The sequence below is a fragment of the Aspergillus pseudodeflectus genome (genome assembly GCF_044049435.1).
Source record: "Aspergillus pseudodeflectus strain CBS 756.74 chromosome Unknown BJX68scaffold_19, whole genome shotgun sequence".
Lineage (NCBI taxonomy): Eukaryota > Fungi > Ascomycota > Eurotiomycetes > Eurotiales > Aspergillaceae > Aspergillus > Aspergillus pseudodeflectus.
Window position 1 is genome coordinate 315,099 of NW_027263795.1, and position 23,478 is coordinate 338,576.

The following is a 23,478-nucleotide window of genomic DNA, read 5'->3' on the forward strand; positions in this document are numbered from 1 at the left end:
AACTCCTTTCCTGATTGGGCGAGCTGCCCACCCTCCTTTGACGACTGAGGCCTTCTGGAGCCCTCCTTTAGTCCCTTTGGCTCCTTTCGCCAGCCCCTGCTCTCGCTGCCTCCTGCTATTTTCTTCCCTCTTCTCTCCTCTTCTCCTCCTCTTCTTCCTCTTCTTCTCTTCTTCATTCCATTCCTGCCACCAGATTTCCCCCAATCTACCTTTGTCCCCTTCGTTGTGATACCCGAGCTCTTCTTGCCTTGCGCTGAGGTTGCTCCTGTTTCTTTCTGTTGAGATACCCCTTGAGATACCCTGCTCGACGTGACTCTATTTACGAAGCTTCTTTCTGCTTCTCTACGACTTATTTAATCCCATCTATACCCGCTTATAATTACTTCTCTAATCTACCGCCGACACCATGTCTGACACCCAGAAGCCCGTCGAGGAGACCCCTGTGGCCGCTCCCTCTGCTGCCACCGAAACCCCCGCTGCCCCCGCTGCTGAGGCTTCTGCCACCGAGACCCCTGCCGCTGAGGCTCCTGCTGCTGAAGCCCCCAAGGACACCGCTGCTGAGACCCCTGCGGCTGCCACTGAGGAGAGCAAGACCGATGCTCCGGCTGAGGAGGAGGCTAAGGAAGTGACCCCGGCCTCCGAGGGTACCCTTGGATACAAGGCCCCCGGTCTCGTCAAGTAAGATTTCATCATGCGCACGAAATATGACGAAATTCTAACAAAGGGACTGTGCAGGAGCCTCCGCTTCGCCAAGCGATTCTTCTACTTCAATGACGAGGCCATCGAGGCCAAGCAGCTCTCCGTCTACCGTGCCAACGAGAAGCCTGCTGTTGCTAACCCCATTGTCGCGTGGGCTAGCCAGACCGGCAAGGGTCTCCTCTTCTTCACCAAGCGCGCTGAGGACAAGGCTACCCCATCTGGAATTATCAGCCTTGTGAGTAACCGCGTACAAAGGATTCTCTGGGATGGGCAGCGACTAACGTGAAACAGGCGGACATCTCTGATATCACCAAGGATGGCTCCAGCGAGTTCCACTTCAAGCTAAGCGGCCACAAGCACACTTTCCAGGCCTCCAATACCGCCGAGCGCGACAGCTGGATCGCCGCCCTTGAGGCCAAGTCCACCGAGGCCAAGGCCGAGAAGGAGACCATCACCTCTAGCGAGTCCTACAAGGCTGAGCTCGAGAAACTGACCAAGCCTGTTGTTGTTGAGGCCCCCAAGAAGGCTACTGAGCCTAAGGAGGAGGCTAAGGACGAGGAGACCAAGAAGGAGGAGGAAGCTCCCGTTGCCGCTGCTCCTGCTCCTGCTGAGGAGACCAAGGACAAGGACGCCAAGAGCCGCTCCCGCTCTCGCAAGAGGACTTCCATCTTCGGCACCCTCCTTGGAAAGAAGGAGGAGGCTGAGGAGAAGAAGGAGGAGAAGAAGGAAGAGGCGAAGACTGAGGAGGCTCAGCCCGCTGCTGAAACTCCCGCCGCCACCGAGACTCCTGCCGCTGAAACCGCCCCTGCTGTCGAGACCCCTGCTGCTGAGGCTCCTGTGGTTGCTGCTCCTGCTGAGACCGAGGAAAAGAAAGAAGAGGAGAAGAAGGAGGAGGCGGAGCCCGCTGCTCCCGCCAAGACCAAGCGCAGCTCCATCTTCGGCAACTTCTTCCAGAAGGTCACCAGCCCTTCCCATGAGAAGACCGAGAAGGAAGCTGCTGCTCCCGCTGAGCCCGCTCCTGTTGCCAGCACTGCTCCTCAGCTCGACAACCCCGTCGAGGAAGCTGCCAAGCCCATTGAGCCTGAGAGCGTGACTGCTGCTCCCGAGGTTGAGGCTGCCAAGGAGGCCGCTCCTGAGTCCCCTGCCGCCGAGTCTCCCGCTGCTGCCACCAAGGACAAGCGCCGTACCTCCTTCTTCGCCAACTTCGGCAAGAAGAAGGGTGGTGAGTCTGACACTGAGACCACTGAGGCCGAGACCAAGCCCAAGGGCAACAAGCTCGGTGGCCTTTTCCGTAAGCCCAGCAAGGCCGTGAAGCCCGAGTCCAAGGAGACCGCAGCAACCGAGGCTGAGCCCAAGGCTGACAAGACCGAGCCCGTTGCCGAGGCCACCCCCGCGGAGGAGAGCTCCAAGCCCGCTGACGCTCCCGTTGCTGAGGAGGCTAAGCCCGTTGTCGCCCCCACTCCTGTCCAGGCTGCCGCTTGAACTCCGCAAAGGGCAGTCGAGTTTGAGAAGTGGTGGGATCAGCGCTTTGTGTTTTCCGACGCTTCTGCTCAGTGATCAAACACCGCCGTTTCTGAGATGGAAAAGCAACAAGAAAACGAAAACGAACAAAAAAAAGTTTCTCGCAACATGTTTAGTCGGTACTCGAAAAACCGAGATTTTTCTAACTTAATGCCGCCACTGTCACTCCTCTCTTGTGGGCTTTGCTTCGTCTCTTCGGGACTAGGTCACTGGAGCCGGAGCGTCAATGATACCCTCTGCTTTGACGGTCGATTTTCAGTGAGCGCCTTCAAGGTGCCACAGTACACTCGTTTATGATATCCGACCTCTCAGGGATACCCCCTTTTTGTCTGTGAGGTCATGCTCTGCACCGTCCAACTAGATTGATACCATTTGCTGTTCTTGCTGCGTTTTTTGTAAGTTGATTGCCGTGTCTTTTTGACGCAGACGTCCTGTGATACCCGGTGGCGGAAGGGGTACTTTATTTGCCTGTTGGATGATGGCTTGTGAATCTGTTTACTTTGGATCTCTCCGACTCCACTCAAATTGGCCCCATCGTTGACCGTGTGTCGAATATGGTGGTTCTGTCGATTGGCACAACTTAGGTAATATCTAATAGAATCAATGCACTGTTAATAGTCTCCGCGCTTCCTCTCCATGGATTGTAACTTGTGATCAACTGCCTCAGTGCCTCTAACCTCATGGCCCGGTGGGATCTCGATAAAGCCCGTTCGAAACTTCTAATAGGACTAAGGTTCGTCTCACGTGGACGTGGGAATATTTTCCGGTGCTGAATATTTCCTCCACTATGCCACGTTGCTGCCTGGTTAACAAGGCCACAATATCAGACGAAGTACCTCAATTTGACAACCCAGTGAAGGAGTGCCACATCTTCCAAGTTTCATAAAAGTCTGACGAATATTCAGGGGTATCATCAGTCGTCCGGCGTCGCATAGACTTGCATCGGGAGACTCTGACATAAAGAGAAGCCAGTATCCAAAATACACGCTCATTGTTCGCCCTGCTCCAATCTACATATACCACGGCTCCCAATTCTAGTTCCTTTTCAAGTCCAGTTCAAGCCGAGTAGGGCTCCCGTCCCCGGGACTCCTTCTCCTCGCGCCACTGAGTACCCTTTACGAAACAATAGTAAGTAGTCTCTTGCTGACACTGTGCCGTGTAAAACTTCCAAGATTACCGCACTGGTGAACCTAGCCAAAGTGAGGCCTACGCCGCAAGCTTCTGGAAATATCACAGATGCATAGCTTACCCTGTATTGATGCCGCAGAGAACGGCAAAGATTCCCACCTGAACTATCGCAAAAATGCCACCTACCCGGGAAAGAAACTGAATTACCACCTAAAGCCATTCCGCCCCACAGTGGGAGCTTGGTACGCAGACCTGTTTTGCGGCGAACTGGGATTTGAGGGCATTGCGGTTTCTGGTTGCCAGCTTCATTACTGGCGGGTAGTATATGGATGCCATAGCTTTGAGCATCGAGGACCTCGGCGAGGCCGGAGTATATGGCTATAATTCTTGATGCCGGTTGCGATCAGTTTGAAGGTGAGGAGCTGCCCGAGATGCTTGTCTAACTTGTTAAAGGGTGGTACATAACCGAGGACCGCATTACTATATCAGCTCGCTTTCTGATGCGCGAGAAATTTCTCTTTGGTCTCTTCGACGACCCATATGTCGACCTCGAGGTTGCTGCTAGGTGCCAGGTCCTACGTTGAAAGGTTCGCCCAAGCCCTGATAGCAAAGCGAGATCCTGATGTTGAGGGCACGCCAAAGGAAGCCGACATTGCTCTCCGTTAGCTAGGCGCACCATACAACGTTCACACTGATGGTTGCGCGACCTTCCACTCAGGTATCATCGAGCTCAATGCCGTAGAAAATGCTTGCCAGGCAGCTATCTAGGCGGCCGTGCTGACTCGTGGAAATTTGAAGTCCGATCAGCTCATCGCTATTCCTGGAATCGCGGACCAGGTCTCTGCAGTATTGTGTAGTTCTCAAGTATTCTGGACGTTCTCTTGGATGTCGCTTTCAGAAAACACTTGGCCTCGTGACAAAGTGTGTGATGGCCCATTGGGAGACGGAAACTGGATCTTAAATGCTTTTCCCAAATCAAACCACGGCCTGTGCATATTCCCTGTATTGCGAAAAGCCATGGAGAGAGATATAATTAATTTATTCAGTCAAAGGTTGCTGTCTTGTGCAGATATCTCAGATTCCTAATCACCACCGTGTACCATATATAGAACCCCAGAACACCGACAGCAGCCATCAAAAGAAACCATTAAACAAATATCATCGCACACTGAAGGTTTAATTGGCAGTTATACTTTCTGGTGTACATGCCTCTGGGCGAAGGACGTAAATATAATATGTATACATGTATATAGTCCAAACGTCACCTTGTACGCATCTTCCAGTTTTGGTGTAAGTGAATCAACATGGCACGTGACGTAGCTGTTGATGCTGTTGCTGGAATAGGCACCATTTGGAAGGGAAGGGGAATGTACAGAAAACTTACTCTTTTCTATCACGCGATGTATAAGGGGCGTATGAAGAGGATGCCATCCTCTCGTTACTTCCGAGTTGAGAACTCCAGGTATTGTCAATCATGGATTTTATTCTCGATCGAGAATTCAACAAATAAACTCATCAGAATCCGATCTTCAGAAGCTGTGTCCAATCAATCCAAGACAATTTGACGCAACGTGAAATCTTCGTGAAGAGGGTCAGATGAGCAGTCGTTGCTTGTCGGCGGGAACCTCCGGCTGTGGGCTCGAGAATTGAGCTTTGGAATGCACTTGCACGCCCTTCGGCGACGCCAAACAGGATAGCGGAACATGGCGGGGAACTAAACAGGTAAGTGATCTCCACATGTTCAGAGGCCGGCTGAATGTGAAACTTTTCTCTTGTCCGTTTCTTTTCTGGATTTCGGATATCATTTCAATGGCAGTGTCGTCTGTGAGTCGTGACGAAACAGAGACCATCCAAATTCCAGAGTCGTGCCGCATCGATCTAGTTCGTTTGAAGCAAGTGCGTGGAGACTCGAGAGAGGGCGGCCTTGAGGGGCTGAGCCTCCCTTGTCTCACCCTTGTTGCAACGGGGTCCCATTCCGTCAAAGCCTGGGGAGGCTGTGAAATTTTAGGCTGCTTAAATGTAACTCTGGTTGGTCAATTGCAACAACGACGTCAAGGAGTTGAGCCGAGTACGAGCCCCAGGCATATGGCAGGCAGCGACAGTTTGTCATCAAGGCCAAAAGGAGGGAAGAAAGCGTGATTTTTAAGCCCTTTTACGGTGCCTGGGAGAATTGGAGACCCACCGACGACGCGTGTTCGCCAATTGAAACCCGAATTAATCCTTGAGGTAAGAGTCCTGTGCCTGGTACTGCTAACTTGACACCCTTCCTGCTATACAGACATCCCTCTCAGACATACGGAGGAACTCAAGTCGCAAAAGAAAGCATCACTTGACAGGGCGCTTTTGCTCGTGGTTAGGATGGCTAAAGAGCCAGAGTAGGTAGAGGGTCCTCATTCAATGCCATTTTTTTCTGTGTATCATGGTGCCTAGGGAAGAGAATAAACAAGTTGAAAATGATGTGGACTATGTTTTCCAGGACATTTTATCAGTGTAATACGGTGTCTACATAGCGAGGAGGGTGTCAAGTTAGTAGCGTCCTTATGACTCACTCTGCTGACACTAGGTCCATCGCCCGGAGCCCACCTTACCAAATACAGTAAGCGTGCCAGGCGGAGAGTCCAGGCGCCTTGATTGGTGGAGAGGCCCGGACCAAAACCGCACACATGTTGTTTTAAAGCAGAGCCTGATTCCCGGTTGTTGCCTGGCTTTTTTTTCTTTCTCTTTTCTCTTTATCTTCCCCTGACCTTTCACCACCGCTTTCATCTCACAACACAACCACCCACTTCATCTTTACCCCAGTCACGATATCATCCCAGTCTAGAAAGTTTTCTCGTTATCGTCCGTTTCAAAATGGACTGTTAAGCGAACCCCCCGCTAGCAGCTCGTCTTTCTCCGCCGAGACAGACATCATAGATCCGCAAAGGACTACGTTTTCAACTCCCCCCTCCATTATTACAACCACTTCAGAGTCTCCTTCCCAGGAACCTCTGAACTTCAGCCTCGCTTCGCGTAGCTCAAGTTCTTTCCCCAACTCTTTCACCACGTTCGACTTTCAGTCGTTCACCACGGATAACCCTCAGCAACCATGGCCTCCTACGCCCCCGCCCCAGCAGCCCTTGGCTCAGAATCCGGATTCCAACAACAACCCGATCATCAGCAACAGTTCGAACTCTCCGCAAGAGGACTTTGTGCTCTATCCCCAGCCTCAACCCAGGGACTTGCGCGCCTCAGCACACCTGAGTACTGCCCCTAGACAATACGCCGCCTATCAACGATCTCACGTCCATCCCGGACAGCCTCTGCGTCGTCATTCTGTCAACTTGCAGCAGCAGTTTGCAAGCTCCCCAGTTCAGGTTCCTCGGGCAACCAGACTTGTTCCCCAGTCTGCCGGGTATCCTCTGTCTACCACTCTTCGGTCTAGTCCCTCCAACCAGAAGCATCTTCTGCGTTGGTTCGCAGCTTCGAATTCTGCTCCTGCGGCTCCGAATTCAACAACCACTGTCAACAATCGTCCACCTGTCCCCCTTTTCAATAACAGCACCACCAATTCGCCTACCCAAAATCAGTACATCCACCTCGTCAACCACCGTCGCAACCTGTCTACCCCTAACATGGCTCAAGGTGAGCTTTGGTCTATGAGCTCCCAGTATCTGTGTCTTCGCTCTAACATCCATTCTACAGACCTTTTCAGCTTGCCTTCTGACCAGCTCGGTGACGAGCTTGCTCACCTCACCGACGCCGGCATGTTTTCGCCTCAGTTGATTCCCACTGGCTTCATGGCGTCCAAGGATGGAGAAGTGCCAGAGGCCACTGTCTCCCCTAAGGATCTAATGATGGACAGCTCGGCTCCTCCGTCCGCGTCCTTCACCGATCTTAGCACACCCATGTTTGAGTCCCCAGCTTGGAGCGAAGATACCTCCCCTCTGTTTGATACCGGTCTGGACCTTGCCGCCGGTCATGAGCACTGGGGGTCGCTTTTCCCCGAAGAATTGCCTATGCCTTTTGACGCGGCCGTCATGGAAATCGCTACTTCTTTGAGCCAAGAGGTCAAGCCCGAGCCTTCTGCTTCGCCTGCCGTTCAGTCCATCTCTTCTCCTGTTCGATCTCCTGTTATCCGCGGTTCTGCAACCAAGCACTCTGCTGTCGCTGGTGTCAATGCTCGCCAGCGCAAGCCTCTCGCACCTATCAAGTATGATGAGAGCGACCCTGCTGCAGTAAAGCGTGCTCGAAACACTGAGGCTGCCCGCAAGTCTCGTGCTAAGAAGCTCGAGCGACAAGAAGATATGGAGCGCCGTATTCAGGAGCTCCAGCAGGAACTCGCAGATGCGAAGCGTTCTGCCGAATACTGGAAGACCATGGCCGAGAGCCGAGCTTGCTAAAAACAAAACAAAAGTGTTTCTAACGGTTACGACTATGTGCACCCTGATGATTGTGTATTGTGTTTTTTTTTGATGCTGTTGTTCACTGTTGTTTTTCACATACAGTCTCGTGGGATATGCTGTGGGCGGGGGCGTAGAGCCTCTCGTCCAAATCGTCGGAAGCGATCAGTCTGTGAGTTTATACATGATATCTGACGACACGCTTCCGATGGGACAAAAGTTCAAATAGGTACATGGGTTTCATGGCTCCTGTCTTGTTTCTATCAATGTTTCTCTTCTGTTGGCCGGTTCTGATGTCTCCCGAAAATGGGATTGACTCGTGGCCCTTGCTTTGCTTTTTTTTCTTCTTTAATTCCTTAATCTAATTTGTACCAGATTGCTTATTAACCAAATTGTCACTCGCTCATTCTTACTCATCACTATTAAACATTGTAGATTAGTTGCCACAGGTCACTGTTGCGCCCTGAGGTCCTTCCTCCACTGCCAGCACACTATCTACATGCAGACTTTCCGTTTCGGCATCTTCAGAATTCTCACGCTATATACGTATGTAGTATATACTTCAGCCGACCTAGGTCTAGGCTTATCATAGCATGCATACATATGGGGTACTATATGCAACGTGCCCAATGCAACCCATGGCCTATGCTGCCGCACCAGTGGCCCAGTGGATCTGACAGCAATGCCACATCGAAACTTCGAAAGAGCCGCATGAGCCTCAGGATGTGTCACTCTCCGGCCCAAGCCTCCATTGTCCGCACTCCGCATACTTTGACGTGGCAGGTGCACGGCACTCTGGAGGGCAGACTGTTCTGGGTCTGCCTCTTGTCCTTTCCATCTCTTATTCTACTTGCTAGCCTTCCGGCGTAAATTGTTGACTTTCCCTTGGTATTTACAGTTCCGCAGTACATGGATAGATAGACTCTGGAGATTATGCAAGGCCAATCTAAAATAGATGTTATATTGAGAGTTACCTAATGCACACGGTATAGAACAATCCCATCTTGACTTGATGAACTGTATATACATGTACATGATACACGAGTGCATCTTCTCTTCATCCCATGACCACCATCAAATAGGACCAGCTCAGACTTGCCTTTCTAATGCACCTCATAGACCTGACCTAACCTGTGGTAAGGTATAGCCTCTTCTCGCCCCCAAGCCCAGATAGTCCTTCATGCGCTGGATCAAACCCCATTCGACTTTCTTCCAAGCCCCGATGGGAAGTACCAGCGCTCCTACAGAGGCGGTTGCAGTCACCATCGGCGTCAGGAGAGGCAGAGGAGATGGAGTCATCCAAGCGCGGACTGGTCTGGACAAGGGTGAAATGAAGGACCGGTCTCAGAAGTATCTGATCCGAGTTTGTCATCACCGCTGTCCGTATTGTTATGGCTGCGATGTATACATCCAGGAGATGAGTAGTATGGTGTGTACAGTATGGGTGGATGGTGAGATGTATGTAATCAGCTCAAAGCATCTGTTCCCTTGCTTTTGCCCTTTTCCATCTTGGCTGTCCTCGATCCAAACTGAATGGCTCTTTTCTTCTCGCGAGCAACGCTTGATAGGCCTAAGCTGAGGGCGAGGAGACGGAGGGCTTTCTTTTCGGGGTCAATGCCGGTGTCTACTGGAGGACATTCCGGGACACCAAAGCCACATTTCTCCCAAACTGGTGTTTGCACTACCCAGGCGACGAAGTCTTCGTCTAAGAACGGAAACCGTGCTTCGCGGCCCCAGTGTGCGATTACACGGTTGTCGCGGCCGAGGTTGCGCTTCCCCAGGCGGCCAACATCAAGGTCAATTTCGTCAACGAGGCCTTCGAAGCCACTGCGCGCAAACGCCATGCCGTGTCTTGCGTAGCCTGCGAATAGCTCGTCGGCCCCAAGACCGGAAAGAAGCACTCGGGCGGGGGTTTTGTACGGATACGGCTTGGCATCTGCGCGCTGGCTCTCGATCGCTGTGCCCTGGCCGCGAGCCGCGAAATACAACGCACACGCGATTGAAAGATCCATCTCCGTGTTGTGCGGCCGCATCAAACGCTTAATAGTATCGCGATGTGACACCGTTACAACGTACGGAATATCGATAGCAACGAAGCGCCAGTTGCGGGTTGGGCATACGCGTCGCAACTCTGCAAAAGCTGCTCGTCCGGTGAGACGATCGGGACAGCTTTCGTAAGCAGAAGTAGATGACTCCGAGCCCTTGGCTGCAGCGGCCACGACTCTAGGATTCTCGAATGCGACATTGAGCAGGTCGATGGACTCCGCGGCTGGTAAAATATCGTGCGCGAGCCTTGCGAGTAGAGTGCAGTCTAGGCCACCGGAGAAGAGGACGGCAACCTTGACATTGGTGTCTCCCACAAATGGCGGCGGGCGGACATTCTGGATTCTCAGCGCGAGTGACTGCCGGAGTCTGTGCTCCAACTCCCTTAGGATAGACGATGTAGTGGTTAGCGGCGGGGGTGTTCCTTCCGGCGTTGCCTTGTTCATTGGAGGAATGGGACTTAACTGTCGACTCATCAGTACTCACTGACACTGTAGCTATGTGCGAAGCCGTACCATATGATATGTTGGCAAAGCCTCGTGGCTCCACGGTATCCTTTGTATATTCTTAATGTCAAAACGAAGAGGTTCGACGGCAGAACTTGTCCTCAGTGCAGCATCTTGGTCATCTTCAAATTCGATCATGTATATACCGTCCGCCTCAACCTCTTGGAAGTATGAGGAAGACGTAGAGCCATCACAAAGACTACAGATCTTGAGATTGCCAGACTCATCAAGGCCCCAAAGCAAAGACCGTCGTCCGAGACAGTCCCGTCCAAAGTATAGTTTGAAATTGACCGCATCGTAGAAGACAAAAGCAAACGGCCCAGTAATCTTGCTGATAGCTTCTATAACTCGCTGGGTGGAATCAGGAACTTCATCATAGTCCTCGGCGAGATAGTCCTTTGTAGTCGCTTGGAGTAGATGGTTGAAGACAATCTCCGTGTCATTTTTCTCAGGGAAAGGCTGGCCGGCGATTTTCCAGGCGTCTCCATTCCAAGCAAGTATAGACCCCGTTTTGCCGCTATCAGTCAGTGGCTGGCGAACGACATCGCCTCCCCTCATAGATAGGACAGTGCTTGCAAACGAAAGCCATATCCGCGCACTGCCCTCGTGGTTGAACAGGTTAAGACGCGCGCCTCTCACACCGATGCTGTATGAGCCCTCATCTGGCCCCCGTTTGGTCAACAAATAGCGGAGGTTTTTGTCAAGGAGCACGGGGTTCTCGGCCGCAGTCAGCGAGAAGAATATTCCGCACATGCTGCCGCGTCCCTGGCTCCTGCACAGACCGAAATGCTCTGGAGCTTGGGGAAAGGCAGGAACGGCGAGAAGCTCAATAATTTCAACCAAACAGGCCGGATCTCGGCAGAACAATGATCCCGCTCCCGATACCAATGATTAGAGTCCCAACACTTCGTCTTTCAACAGCCCATTCTTGACGCAGGCTTATTGAACATTTCGTGGACTTTATAGATCTGCGCACTGTATATTTATCTTATATCAACTCCCACCCGTTTTCCCAGAGCGCTGCGAGCAACCCCGAACCTGAGAGTTTTGTCCCAGATTCATAGCTCCCCCGCAACATGACCCATACCACCGCTTAAACCGCAAATTCGTCGACGACCCCATTTCTCCCATTTTCTCCGCAGACCTATGCAAATATCTTATGTCCGCTTCAGGTGTTCCGGGCCCCTCGACTCCCAACGCGCTAGGGGAGACTCGATCAGAAAAGCCCAATGAGGGGAATCAGGCTGAGCGGCAAGTGACGTCGGCTGGCCTCGAATCAACAGCGCAGGCGCAGAATGAGTCCTCGACCGAGATACATAATACTGGAATCGTTCCGTTATTTGAGACGAAAGAAGGGCCTCAGAGTGCCCCAGGATCCTTAACACCAGCCCCGCCGGATATGCCCTCCGCCATGGATCCTCCGACCACTTCTACACCAGAAGAAGCCGCTCCTGCGGGGCAAATGGAGGCCCTCTCTATATCGAACAATAAACCAGAGCAGGCGTCGGAGTCGGCGACGGCGTCAGACACAAGCGCAACCCCGCCCCCGCCGCCTGAAAAGGACGAGTCATATGTCAGCCGTGCGGGTACTACAGAGTGGACAGAGAAGGAGCTGCCAGATGTGCCGAACGACGGTGCGAAGAAGGTAGAGACTGGGAAGCGGCGCGCCAGGGATGATGATTCTCAGCCAGAGATACAGACCATCATGGGGCAGTTTGCAGATACCGCTCACGACGGGGCTGAGGAGCAGGTCATGTCCCCTCGGATGGAACTAGCTGAGCAGTTTCTCGGAGGCCCGGGTCACTTTCCACCCAGGAAGTCCAGCTTGGATCATGGAATGGCCAAAGGAATCGTCCAACAAGCCCCCAAAACCGTGGGGGGATCCCAGCCTTCGTCAGAAAAACCGCCCGCGTCGATTGCCAATAACATCCATAGAAATTCCACGGCTGAGGAGTTCACATTGACTCGACGATCCTCGACGTCCACTATTCCTCCACCACCGGAACCTGAACCTGACCAACCATTTGACTTTCACCGTTTTCTCGAACAGTTACGACACCGCACTGCGGACCCCGTCGCGAAATTTCTACGATCATTCCTTCACGAGTTTGGAAAGCGACAGTGGATGGTTCATGAACAAGTCAAAATCATCAGTGACTTTTTAGCTTTTATAACCAATAAGATGGCCATTTGCGAGGTATGGCGAGATGTCTCGGACAGTGAATTCGATAACGCCAAAGAAGGCATGGAGAAGCTTGTGATGAATCGACTTTATTCCCAGACTTTCTCGCCTGCTATCCCTGGTCCACCCTCGATTCCGCGGAGTGCGAGCAGAAGCAAGCGGCGAGAGATGGAAAGGCTGCACGGGCCTTGGAGAAGGGGACAACATCAGGAAGATGTTGAACGGGATGAGGTTTTGGCGCAGAAAATGCGGATATACAGCTGGGTCAAGGAAGAGCACCTCGACATTGCACCAGTGAGCTCGCAAGGTCGCCGATTCTTGACCCTTGCTCAACAGGGTGGGTGAACAATACAATTCCGGCGGGGCTCCAGCTGACTTCTTCTAGAATTGTTGAAGCTGAACGGATACCGAGCACCTCGTGACAAGGTCATTTGTATCTTGAACTGCTGCAAGGTTATTTTTGGTAAGCCACTCTGGAGCCACTGCATAGCCTACGGCTAATCTGCTACCTCCAAGGCTTGCTACGGAATGCGAAGAAATCAGATACCTCGGCGGATTCGTTCGTGCCACTTTTGATATACGTCGTTCTACAAGCCAACCCAGAGCATCTAGTGTCAAACATACAGTATATTCTACGGTTTCGTAATCAAGAGAAACTCGGAGGAGAAGCGGGCTATTACTTATCCTCCCTGGTGAGTAATGGCTACGGAAACAGCATATTTGATTAAGCTGACAGACATCATCTCAGTCCGGAGCTATACAATTCGTCGAAACGCTGGACCGAACAAGCCTCACTGTGAGCGATGAAGAGTTTGAACAGAATGTTGAAGCCGCCGTTTCCGCGATAGCTGAACAACACCGTGCATCTGAGGCTTCCGAACCAAGAGCATCTATTGACAGCGCCCCGGGCCCATCCCAGATATCGGCTGATATCCCGCGCAACCCTGGACGGAGGGACGCTTCGCAAACACGGGAGGATGACAATGCTCCTGTAGCAGGGTTACTTCGAACGATCCAGAAGCCACTGTCTACCATAGGGAGAATCTTTTCGGATGAATCTGAATCACAGCCAGAAAAGTCGGCCCAGCCTGCTTCAGCACAGCATCCTGGAATTTCACGGCGGTTGACTCCTAACGTCTACCAACCACCTCGAGCTAGTGGTGAAGAACGACGATCTGGCGAGCGGGCCCGCTCCCGTGGGGCGCAGCCCTCGCCATCCCGAGCACTTGATGCTCAAGATGCTGCTGCCCGACAGGCTAGTGCGGAGGATGCCGAAGCTCGACGGATACAAAGCGCAGAGCATAACAACGTCGTCGAGACTCTCTCTAACATGTTTCCCAACCTTGACCGTGATGTGATTGATGATGTGGTCAAGATGAAAGAGGGAAGGTAAGCTCAGCTATACGGCGAAATGCTAGAGTGCCTAACGACTAACATGATCTGATTTCTAGGGTTGGTCTAGCTGTAGATGCATGCTTAGCTCTCAGTGGTGGCGATGCATCGTAGATTCTGATTTGCTTCGTTGTCACCAGTTTTTCTCGCACACCGTACAGCTTTCCACCTTTCAGCGCATCCGGGAGGCATGCATGGGGCGCTCGCCTGTAATAGTTAATAGCTCTTGTCGCGACAGGGGTATATTTAATACTAGAACAAGAATATACTGATAAGTATTGTCCATCCAAATCAAACCAACCATAAATGCCCAATGAACATAAACTCTCGTCGCCTTCAATTCTGGTCAGCTCCTCTTGATGTCTCCATCATGATCAGGTCACATGCCTTGCTTCTGTAGGACGAACCAATCACAGCGCAGGATATTCTCGCTTGTCACTAGCGTCGAGTATTAGTCCCACTACAGGATATATAATTCTCGCCCTCTCGGCACTCTTTTGGACTTTTTCTTCTTTTTTTCTTCATACTTACCTTGCTGCAATATTGGGGCGCTCAAGATTGCCTCTATTACAGATTGGTCCCTGCATTGCACATCGCGGCGGAACAGTTTGTTCAATGGGTTTCGGCTCATTGAGCGGCGTATTCTTTGGCACTTTCCTCTCATCGAGAGACTTTCCTTTTCATCAGGTCGCGAGCCAGTGGCTCGTGGGTGGAGAAGAGGTCTGTTTTTTCTGGTAGATGGAGCGGTTTTTTGAAACTATCTCGCTTGTACTTAGAGCTAAAAGAAATAAAATTGTTGTAATGTTTTGAGCTCAGTTGTCCCTGGGGACCATTATTCAGCTGGCCTTGGGTGTAAGTGTTAAGGTCGCTGAATGGGCTGTGTTCGAATTGGATACATGCGCTGCACGATGTTTTTTCCGTCGCGAGTCGCAGGACCGCAGGACCCCGCGCCATCTTGTCTTTCTGATGCCCGTCATAACCTTCATACTAGGATTCTTACTGGCCATTTTGGTCGCTGTTGGTCAAGCTTCAATATTAATTGCCAACCAATTGGGCCGTCGCCGTTCGACAAAAATATATATGCGATCTAGGTCTCCCTTGTCGACGATGTATTGTCGCGCGCACAACGACCACCACCTCAAGCAGCACACAGGACAAGACCGAGCTTTACATATAATGCTTCTAGGCCAAGAAAGATGGCAGAAATGCAGGAATACACACTGTGGGCAGTGGTCTGACTTCATCAACGAGCGTTGAATATTAGACGTCATACTGACGAGCCAATACTGCAATGAAGCTCTAAAACCAGCATCACCTGGCTCGAACCCTCCTTAAGTCGCGCCGTACAAATTGCAAACCCTTCTATAATCCAAAATTCGATTGATAACTACGAACCCTATTTCGAAATATTTACTTTTAGAACTCAGGCACAATGGAACCAAAGACGTATAAACCCCAGCGCGGAGCGGAGTCACAATTTCAGACTGGTAAGAACACAACCTTGCAGCTCGCCTTGTCGCCATCGTCTTTAACTTGTCTTAACCTAGGCCATGAAGTCCCCGTCCAGCAGCAGAAGAAGCCCGGCCTTCAGTCCCAGATGGAGACGCCTCAGCCCGTCTCCTCGCAGATCCCCTCCGAAGACCAGGGATACCAGAAATACAAAGCTGCGGACAAGCTGAAGGGAAAGAGAGCCATTATCACCGGTGGCGACTCTGGAATTGGACGCGCGATTGCGATTTTATATGCGATGGAGGGTGCATCAAGCTTGATTGTATATCTACCAGAGGAGGAGGAAGATGCGCAAGAGACGAAGAGGAGAGTCGAAGAGCTTGGACAGAAGTGTCATACATTGGCTCTTGATATACGCAGCAAGGAGAACTGCAAGAAGGTGATTGAGACTGCGCTGCAGACTCTAGGTGGCATCGATATTCTAGTGAACAATGCTGGGACGCAGACTATGATTGAAGATATCAAGGACCTTGAAGAGTAAGTGATGGTCCCTGTTTCTCAAGCATCGCCAGGGGTAAATGATTATCACTGACTTTTCTACTCTAGATCGCAGTGGGAAAGCACCTTCGACACGAATATCCACCCTGTCTTCTACCTATCTAAATACGCCCTTCCTCACCTGAAGTCCGGCTCATCGATCATCAACTGCGCTTCTGTTAACCCATATATCGGCCGGCCCGATCTCCTAGACTATACATCAACAAAGGGTGCAATTGTTGCCTTTACACGAGGTCTGTCGAACCAGCAGTGTAGCAAGGGTATTCGCGTAAACGCTGTATGCCCGGGCCCAGGTACGTCCAGCGGACTTTCTTATGGCGATTTCGATCTGGGAAGCTAACATACGGCAGTCTGGACTCCTTTAATCCCAGCAACCATGAACACGAAGGCGATTGAGCAATTCAGTGGCGTGCCAATGGGTCGCCCAGGCCAGCCAAGCGAGATCGCAACCTGCTTTGTATTCCTTGCCAGTCAGGATAGCAGTTATATCTCCGGGCAGAGCTTGCACCCGAACGGAGGAGTTGTCTTGAATGGTTAAATAAGGTCAGCCTTCGTTTGTTGTGGTGGGTCTTAGCAAGTTGTGGATATACTTCGAATAGACTACCGGTTGTAGTGTGGCAACAATCATAATAATGGCCTGGATACATTCCACTTTTTCTGCCTCTGCCTCAAGTGTACAATGAGTCACTGGCAAATGATCCACAATAGTTCCCTGCTATCTTGTTCATCGTTCAACCGCCACAAAAATTCCATCACCTGACTTGACTTTCCCGTTCATCAGTGACGTAGACTTCGCCTTACCTCAGAATATAAACCAAGGTTGTCCACCACATTATTTTACCCAACCATCTATCTCTCCAGATACCACATACAAACCCACGAACCATCGACTTCGCAATGCCAATTCCAATCTACAACGAGAAGACCAACGGGTCAAACACCACAAATGGCACTCAACAGGCGGCTCAAAGCGCCACCGCCACGACGGGCAGCAACGGCCACGCAACAACCACAAGCTTCGCAGGCACGAACTTCCCAGCCGCTGTGAACGAGCAGGGCCAGCCGCTGAGCAAGGAGGAGGCCGATCGCCTGTATGAGGAGCGCATGGAGGAAGAATATGCAAAGAGGGAGGGCGGTGCTTGAACACCAGCAGAGGCCGTGGGTGCAAACCATTTGACGCAGGGATGATACTATTGTAAATAATAATGGCATGATACACTCTTACATCGGAAATGACGAGAAGTGACTATTATTTTTGAATGATTGTGAGCCTTGTTGCGCGGACGCTGAAGATGCGGTCCCGTCTTGGGGAAAAAAGATGAGTTCGACCGAGACGCGATTCGAACCGCCGCCCAAAGTAGGCCAAAAAGACGTCCATATCCGGTGAGGGCCATCTAGAAACGTCGTACCCCTTATATGAGGTCGGTAAGTGTGAAAAAAAAACTGGTAGCTTCTCTTTGATTGAGCGTGTCATCCTTAGTGCAGGGGCCATGCTAATCTTCTCTGTATCGTTTCAAATTGACCAAATGCCCGAAGGCACTTGTTTCTTCTTCAACTTGATTTATATAGGAAGCGCGGCAAGTAATAACTTACTGTGATTGGTTGACAACATAAATGGAGTCACGTGCACCGGCGGGGGGAGAACATCAAAATCTGGACTCTCATAGCTCAACAACAAGAGATCAATAGGTATTGTCTGGGAATATCCTACGGAGTAAGCGACCCTTTTCGTATTTGATTGGCTTTTGATTTGTATGAGCATATGCTCTTAGACTGACTCGGCGATAAGGTGAATTCTGATGTGTAAGGCTAGAAGTCCCCTTCACGACGGCATTGAATGGAAACTGTTTCCGAGCCTTGCCAGGTCAAAGTAAGCCAGTCCGTTCACTGCTTCAGCTTTCAGCGGCCGCCTCCTAATATCCATAGTAGGCTGAACAACTTGAGTGCGAGCTGCCTCAACTCGACTCTCGTACTACTAAAACGAAGCGACAACGGTCCTTACCCGTTGCTGATATGAATGTGGACAAGAGCAATGCTTGAGGGTTGGAACCTCCTCGCGTCGCGCACGAAATCTATGGATACACAAGTCGGTTAGGCTTACGTATTAGTGGATCTAGAACCCATGCTGTGTTGCAAGTCTCTGTGCCATCTGTGGTCGCGGCAGGAGTCCGTATGTTGTACTCTCGTTCTGCTCCGCGCGGAGGCCATTCGCCTTCATCCTGCAAGAGTGACGTGGTCAACAATGTCCTCATCAGATGTAAAGCAAGTTCGGGATATGTTCCACCCTCTATACAGTGCTTAATTCGCCATCTCCGACCTCAAAATGCTCCAGCATTACTCACATCGGTCACATAACTATGTGTGATCTCCGAGCCCGAGCGAGCGTCGGACACAAAGACAAAACACCGAGAAAGTCAGATCAACAAGCCCTGACCATTGACAGACCAGCTGATTGTAATCAACCAGCAACATAACCAATCATCTCGATTCCATTCGCCATGGCGCCCTTGCCTTTGTTGAGCAGATCGCGGTGAGCTGACAATCCTCTCAACGGTGATTGGCGCAAGCGTGGAACTTAGTGAGCGGCAAAGAAGCACAAGGAGAAAAAGAAAACGTCAAACTTGCAGCTCCAGGTCTCGGACTTAGGGTAAGGGAGGAGGATAAATATCTTATTTCTGCGGCTCCATTGCCTGTATGAAACTCTACAATCAACCTCAATATCCCTTCCTCAGATCTGTTCGAAACTCTTGTCGTTCGCAATCACGAATTGCTTGGAGATATCAGTGACGTCAGGAGTCTGGAACGGGCTTTATTTGCTTCCTAACCTGGACGATTCTATATCGCCGCCGCAAAATAAATTCCCAAGCATTTAATCAAAAACAAAGAGCCACACGAAAGGGAAACCTTGAATCATCATGGCTCTTCTCTTCCTCAAGAAACGGCTGTTCCCAGAGAGATCTGCCAAATCCTCACAACCAAGCTACAGTTCGTTAACCCTATCTCAGGACCAGGTACAAGGAACAACAGGCTAAAAAGCTACAGGGAAACCACTCCTAGCTACAGACGAAGACGACGACTCAGATACCATCACGAACAGCAATGGCAGCATGGACCACGACATTGAAGGGCGCCAATCGAGATCTTATAGCACATTCCGCTCCCCTTCGCCCTCCTCCAACTACGATGTTGAAAGTACCAGCAGCAGCACGCGATCACGCATCAACCCCCGAATCATCTCAGACGCTATCCTCGGCCTCTCGGATGGCCTCACAGTCCCTTTCGCTCTGAGTGCAGGTCTCTCAGCACTCGGTAACACAAAGGTTGTGGTTCTCGGTGGACTAGCAGAGCTAGCAGCAGGCGCCATTTCCATGGGACTGGGTGGATATGTCGGTGCAAAGAGTGAAGCGTATGTTTAAACAAATCAATGATAATCAATCAAGTCTAACCCAAGCAGAGAATCATACCAAGCCACCGTCCGGGAAACCACAGAACTCATCGATTCCTCCCCCTCCGAAACAGAAGCCATAGTCTACGACATCTTCGCCGCACACGGCGTCCCCGACGACGCAATCGCCCCAATAAACGCCTCACTCCATGCCTCTCCTGACCGTCTTCGCGAGTTCCTCATTCACTTCCATCACAAGGAGTCTGAGCCCGACTGTAACCAGGCTTGGACGTCGGCGATCACTCTGGCCCTGGGATACTTTATTGGCGGTTTCATTCCTCTGATTCCATACTTCATTGTGAATCAGGTGCTTGTTGCGTTGTACTGCAGCGTCGCGGTCATGGCGGTCACGTTGCTTGTCTTTGGGTATATCAAGACCGGCGTTGTTCGAGGCTGGGCCGGGAGAGAAAATATTCTTGCTGGGATTAGAGGAGGTCTTCAGATGGTTGTTGTTGGAGGGGTTGCTGCAGGCGCGGCGATTGGGCTGGTGAGGTTGATCAACGGGGAGTCATAATCCTTATCTCAGCCATCATACCTCGGACCCGGCCAGTCCACATCTGTATAATAGATAACGACCCAAAATGTAACGATATCAATATCCCATCAAGCACATCACGACGAAAAAAAACCAAACATACGTAGCCCGGACAATGCAATAAACGTCGCGAAAAGAATGAGCCTACGCATCAGCAAGCGCCCTCTTCACCAACTCTCTACTTTTCTCCTTCAACTCCATCCCCAACGCCAACTCCCTTCCCCTCTCACTCATCTTCACCCAAGTCCGCTGCAGAATCCCAATCACCTTCTCCTCCTCATATCCACTCTGGAACTCCTCCAACTGATCCTCCAGAAACACCAAGCACGCCACATCCTCAAGAACCTGCACCTCCTCATCCTCTCCACCCCTCAGCCCTTCCTTCCTCACAAGCGCCGCAACCCTTTCCGCAAACTCCGCCTCATACCCAGCCTCCACGCACATCCCTGCAACGATATCCGCTTGCCGCCGTGCGAGGTGCGTCCGCCACGAGTGGTATCCGATCTTCGTCGCGGGGAACTCGGCGCGGGGTACCTCCCACCTTTTTAGGTGCTGGGCGCGCACAGCGAGGCGAAGGCTGTCGGAGGCGGAGGGGGAGCGAAGGGAGAGGTATTTTGTCATTTTGTTGGCGTAGAGGAGTTCGTAGGGGATTTCATCTTGGTTGGGTGGGGTGACTTTTTTGGGGTCGAGACTGTGGGCGGCGTCGATTAGAAAAAGGGCTTTTTCGAAAGGGGTTGTCATTTCGATGGCTTGAAATGGGTCGGCGAGTTTGATAGAGGTGCTCAGAGAGGTGGTCGGGTAAAAGAAGGGTTGCATGGGACTGAAGGGTATATTATAGTATCTGATTATATGTGGTGCTTGCAATTGGGTCCGCGGAGAAGGACCCGCTCTACTGCCCTCCTGTATAAATCCCTTGAATTGATTCCCCTACGGGTCGACTCGACTTCATAAATCGCCTCATAAATCACTTCATTAAGCACCTCATAAAGCACCCGATCAAGGAATCCATGGAGGTGCATGGGAGTTACGTATCCCAGTTGGGCAGGTTGGAGGGTTCACTCATCGATTTACGCAGCTAATAGACGACGTATGTAACTTTTGAAATGATAGATTTATCTTCAATTCCTATCTACGTAGTACTAGGGCTTGTACCTCTTGCTGCCACGCAGCTCTGAATAGACGTCCCTCGCTGTCGTAATGCGTCGAGACAACAGAAAACAAAGCAAAAGTCCGGCCATCGGCTTCACGACCAAATAACACAAGATGAAGAGGAAATAGACATTGCCATTACCGCATTCAAAAACAGTCAGTCCTTTTCCCGCATATAAAACAACCCCAAACGCCGTCCGATTGAGTAAGCCGGGTATATCCAGCACCGTGATGCAAAAATGTACTGAGAATAAGTCGAAAACCAACGGCCAAAGTGCCGGTGGAGTGCTGTGAACCATCCAGTTTCTCACGCGCGAGGGTAAAATAGGCCCTTGCGGTGAATCTGTAACGTAGCCATGCGCATAGCATAGTAGAAGAAAACATAACTGGGAGAGAGAAACGCGGAATCTCTGCTTGGAATCCCGCAAATATTGTTATGTCAGCCGTTCATCGAGCCCCGATTCCAAACATGCCTACTCCATAACTGCCCCCTCTGTCCGGGAGCGGAGTGGAAATCTTCGAGACGTGATCCTGTTGGAGAAAAGGAATCAGTATTAAAATGAATCAAGACGTAAGACAAGCATACCTTCTTTCGCTTTTTCTTGCCGGTCCCTTCGCTGTTCGAATAGAATGCAGCATCTTCATCGTCATCCGCATAGCCCTCCCCATACCCAACAAAGCTGTTATCATCATAATGCCTCTTGCGACCCCGACTGGGACGGCCCCGCTCTGGCTCCGCAGCCGTAGGCGTTCCGTTCGGTTGGCCGATAGGTCGTCCGCCGGAATTTGCAGGAGCGGCGGCCTTCTTGATAGCGTCTCCCGTGTTGGCGTGTTTTGATGGCTTGTCGTGACCTAGCACATCCTCCCAGTAATCATTGTTCGGTACCGTGCCTGGCTCCATCTTCATGGCCTTCATCTGTAGATCATGCAATGCGGAATCCAGATCAGCCACCTTGATTTCCTTGCCAAACACTTTCTGATTTTGCCACTCTTCCTCCGGCCACATCGTCATTTGCCTGAGCCCACCAGGGGTAGCAGGATCGTGCTTCACGGGTTTGTTCCTTCCGGCAAGTCCTAGACCTTTCAGTTTGCCCTCGTATGACTTCCGCAGTCGATTTATTTTTTCTCCAGTGATAGGGTCATTCCTTGCAACCGATTTTGCTACAGGCCCGAGACCATACAGCGAGATGAGGTCCACTGTTGGATCTGGTCCGGTCGCAATATGGGCTGTATAGTCAAAGGGAGATAGTGTTAACAAAGCTTCAACCCAGGAAAGATATAAGAGCAAAGTAGGACTCTCAAGGGGCAGAAACTGTAGAGGGTACTGGGGAGCTCTTACAACTTTTGCAAAGGTGAAAGGCTGACGAGAAATCTTTCTGCAAAGAGTCTAAACTAGGCCAACCGGGATTAGTGTGTGCTGAAAGCTCTGTATCGACATCCATGGCGTCGGGCTTGTTTGTGTTAAAGTCGGCGAAATCGCGAATCCCAGTTCCTGTCTGCGCTATTCCGAAATTCCTGTCATGATCTGTCCGTCTGTATTCTGACTGCTGAGCAGAACCCGCGCTTGCGCCTGCCGCGGAAGGCGCCGGTGTCTCTGAAATCCCTGCCCCAAAGGACTTGTCAATGTGATCGGGATCAACGCTGCTCGCCGGTGTTGGGAATGAATTTGTCACGCCTACTGTCGGCTGCTGAGAGTTTTGGGTAGACATATGGGCAGAGGAAGGCGGAGATGAGATACTGGCAGGTTGTGACGTCGCCTGGCTCGGTACTGCTTGCAAGGATGTGAAATTGGAGGCATTGTTCGGAGCGCTTACCGACATCAACGGAGGCGATGTCGGAGTCTGTGGAATCTGATCGGAGGCCGGAATATGGGGTACGCTGTCTTTGTTGTAGAAGAAAGGAGCGGGAGACGACGGTGAAGGAGGTCCTGCTCGCAATGCTGCCGAGGAAAAGCGATCGGACATGGGAAGATGTGGACGGAGTTGAGTGTCGGTAGAGCGGCGTCGAGAGCCTGAGCAGCCTTATCCTATAACCCTAGCAGAAGATCTCAAGTCGAATATCTTCCAGCACTGGGGTGGATTGCGGCGAACTCAGACGGGGAGAAAAGAGGGGGCAGCCGGTGGAGGGTTCGCTCGAGCGATGTTAAAACGAGCGTCCTAGAAGTCACACATGCCAATGAAACCACCCTGAGGACCAGCAGAGTTGTCGGTGACGTGACGATATGTCGAAGGAGCGTAAAGAGCGGCGATTTTATATTTGGTTGGTTGGTGAGGGTAAAGAAATCGATGACCCTTTGATCTGCGCTCATGGGGTGAAACAGGCCTGGGACTTGAAAGAGCTGGTGGATGACGGCAAGAGGCCGGGAGCACGTGATATGCTTTTTTGGAGGCGCTAAGTTGGGCTGGCCTGTAATTTACTGTATCCTCATTTCAAGCTCTTGGCCATCAAGTTCCAAGTACTAGTTGGTTTATGGTATTCCACATCAGGTTCAA

General features: G+C 51.3%; 10 protein-coding genes across 10 annotated transcripts; 7 read left to right on the top strand and 3 right to left on the bottom strand.

Moving 5' to 3' along the window:
* Positions 1-92: 92 nt before the first annotated feature.
* On the top strand, positions 93-2,840 carry BJX68DRAFT_236576 (uncharacterized protein). Its single transcript, XM_071040044.1, has 3 exons — positions 93-678; positions 736-934; positions 991-2,840. The coding sequence occupies exons 1-3, from the start codon at positions 407-409 to the stop codon at positions 2,179-2,181; spliced, it is 1,662 nt and encodes a 553-aa protein (XP_070899544.1). The 5' UTR covers positions 93-406; the 3' UTR covers positions 2,182-2,840.
* A 2,114-nt stretch (positions 2,841-4,954) lies between these two features.
* BJX68DRAFT_74443 (uncharacterized protein) lies at positions 4,955-5,630 on the top strand. The gene has a single exon (XM_071049697.1). The coding sequence runs from the start codon at positions 5,086-5,088 to the stop codon at positions 5,485-5,487; it is 402 nt and encodes a 133-aa protein (XP_070899545.1). The 5' UTR covers positions 4,955-5,085; the 3' UTR covers positions 5,488-5,630.
* A 1,329-nt stretch (positions 5,631-6,959) lies between these two features.
* Positions 6,960-7,727, top strand: cpcA (amino acid starvation-responsive transcription factor GCN4; the record flags this gene model as incomplete). Its single annotated transcript, XM_071042978.1, has 2 exons — positions 6,960-6,969; positions 7,030-7,727. The coding sequence occupies 2 exons, from the start codon at positions 6,960-6,962 to the stop codon at positions 7,725-7,727; spliced, it is 708 nt and encodes a 235-aa protein (XP_070899546.1).
* Positions 7,728-8,844: 1,117 nt separating this feature from the next.
* On the bottom strand, positions 8,845-11,072 carry BJX68DRAFT_74513 (asparagine synthetase domain-containing protein). Its single transcript, XM_071049698.1, has 2 exons — positions 10,286-11,072; positions 8,845-10,234 (listed from the first exon to the last, which is right to left on the bottom strand). Exons 1-2 carry the CDS (start codon positions 11,027-11,029, stop codon positions 9,194-9,196), a joined length of 1,785 nt encoding a protein of 594 aa, XP_070899547.1. The 5' UTR covers positions 11,030-11,072; the 3' UTR covers positions 8,845-9,193.
* Positions 11,073-11,202: 130 nt separating this feature from the next.
* BJX68DRAFT_236586 (guanine nucleotide exchange factor VPS9) lies at positions 11,203-14,169 on the top strand. The gene is made up of 5 exons (XM_071040045.1): positions 11,203-12,795; positions 12,844-12,921; positions 12,975-13,150; positions 13,207-13,847; positions 13,910-14,169. Exons 1-5 carry the CDS (start codon positions 11,436-11,438, stop codon positions 13,962-13,964), a joined length of 2,310 nt encoding a protein of 769 aa, XP_070899548.1. The 5' UTR covers positions 11,203-11,435; the 3' UTR covers positions 13,965-14,169.
* A 565-nt stretch (positions 14,170-14,734) lies between these two features.
* On the top strand, positions 14,735-15,195 carry BJX68DRAFT_74545 (uncharacterized protein). The gene has a single exon (XM_071049699.1). It carries the CDS (start codon positions 14,817-14,819, stop codon positions 15,105-15,107), a length of 291 nt encoding a protein of 96 aa, XP_070899549.1. The 5' UTR covers positions 14,735-14,816; the 3' UTR covers positions 15,108-15,195.
* An 87-nt stretch (positions 15,196-15,282) lies between these two features.
* Positions 15,283-16,395, top strand: BJX68DRAFT_266474 (oxidoreductase, short-chain dehydrogenase/reductase family; the record flags this gene model as incomplete). The annotated part of the gene is made up of 4 exons (XM_071045515.1): positions 15,283-15,337; positions 15,398-15,836; positions 15,906-16,150; positions 16,208-16,395. 4 exons carry the CDS (start codon positions 15,283-15,285, stop codon positions 16,393-16,395), a joined length of 927 nt encoding a protein of 308 aa, XP_070899550.1.
* Positions 16,396-16,754: 359 nt separating this feature from the next.
* On the top strand, positions 16,755-19,816 carry BJX68DRAFT_266475 (VIT1/CCC1 transporter family protein; the record flags this gene model as incomplete). The annotated part of the gene is made up of 3 exons (XM_071045516.1): positions 16,755-16,992; positions 18,900-19,263; positions 19,312-19,816. 3 exons carry the CDS (start codon positions 16,755-16,757, stop codon positions 19,814-19,816), a joined length of 1,107 nt encoding a protein of 368 aa, XP_070899551.1.
* Positions 19,817-19,981: 165 nt separating this feature from the next.
* BJX68DRAFT_266476 (DUF4202 domain-containing protein) lies at positions 19,982-20,578 on the bottom strand (the record flags this gene model as incomplete). Its single annotated transcript, XM_071045517.1, has 1 exon — positions 19,982-20,578. One exon carries the CDS (start codon positions 20,576-20,578, stop codon positions 19,982-19,984), a length of 597 nt encoding a protein of 198 aa, XP_070899552.1.
* Positions 20,579-20,941: 363 nt separating this feature from the next.
* On the bottom strand, positions 20,942-23,298 carry BJX68DRAFT_236599 (uncharacterized protein). Its single transcript, XM_071040046.1, has 3 exons — positions 22,326-23,298; positions 21,573-22,213; positions 20,942-21,517 (listed from the first exon to the last, which is right to left on the bottom strand). Exons 1-3 carry the CDS (start codon positions 22,948-22,950, stop codon positions 21,434-21,436), a joined length of 1,350 nt encoding a protein of 449 aa, XP_070899553.1. The 5' UTR covers positions 22,951-23,298; the 3' UTR covers positions 20,942-21,433.
* Between the last annotated feature and the right edge of the window lie 180 nt (positions 23,299-23,478).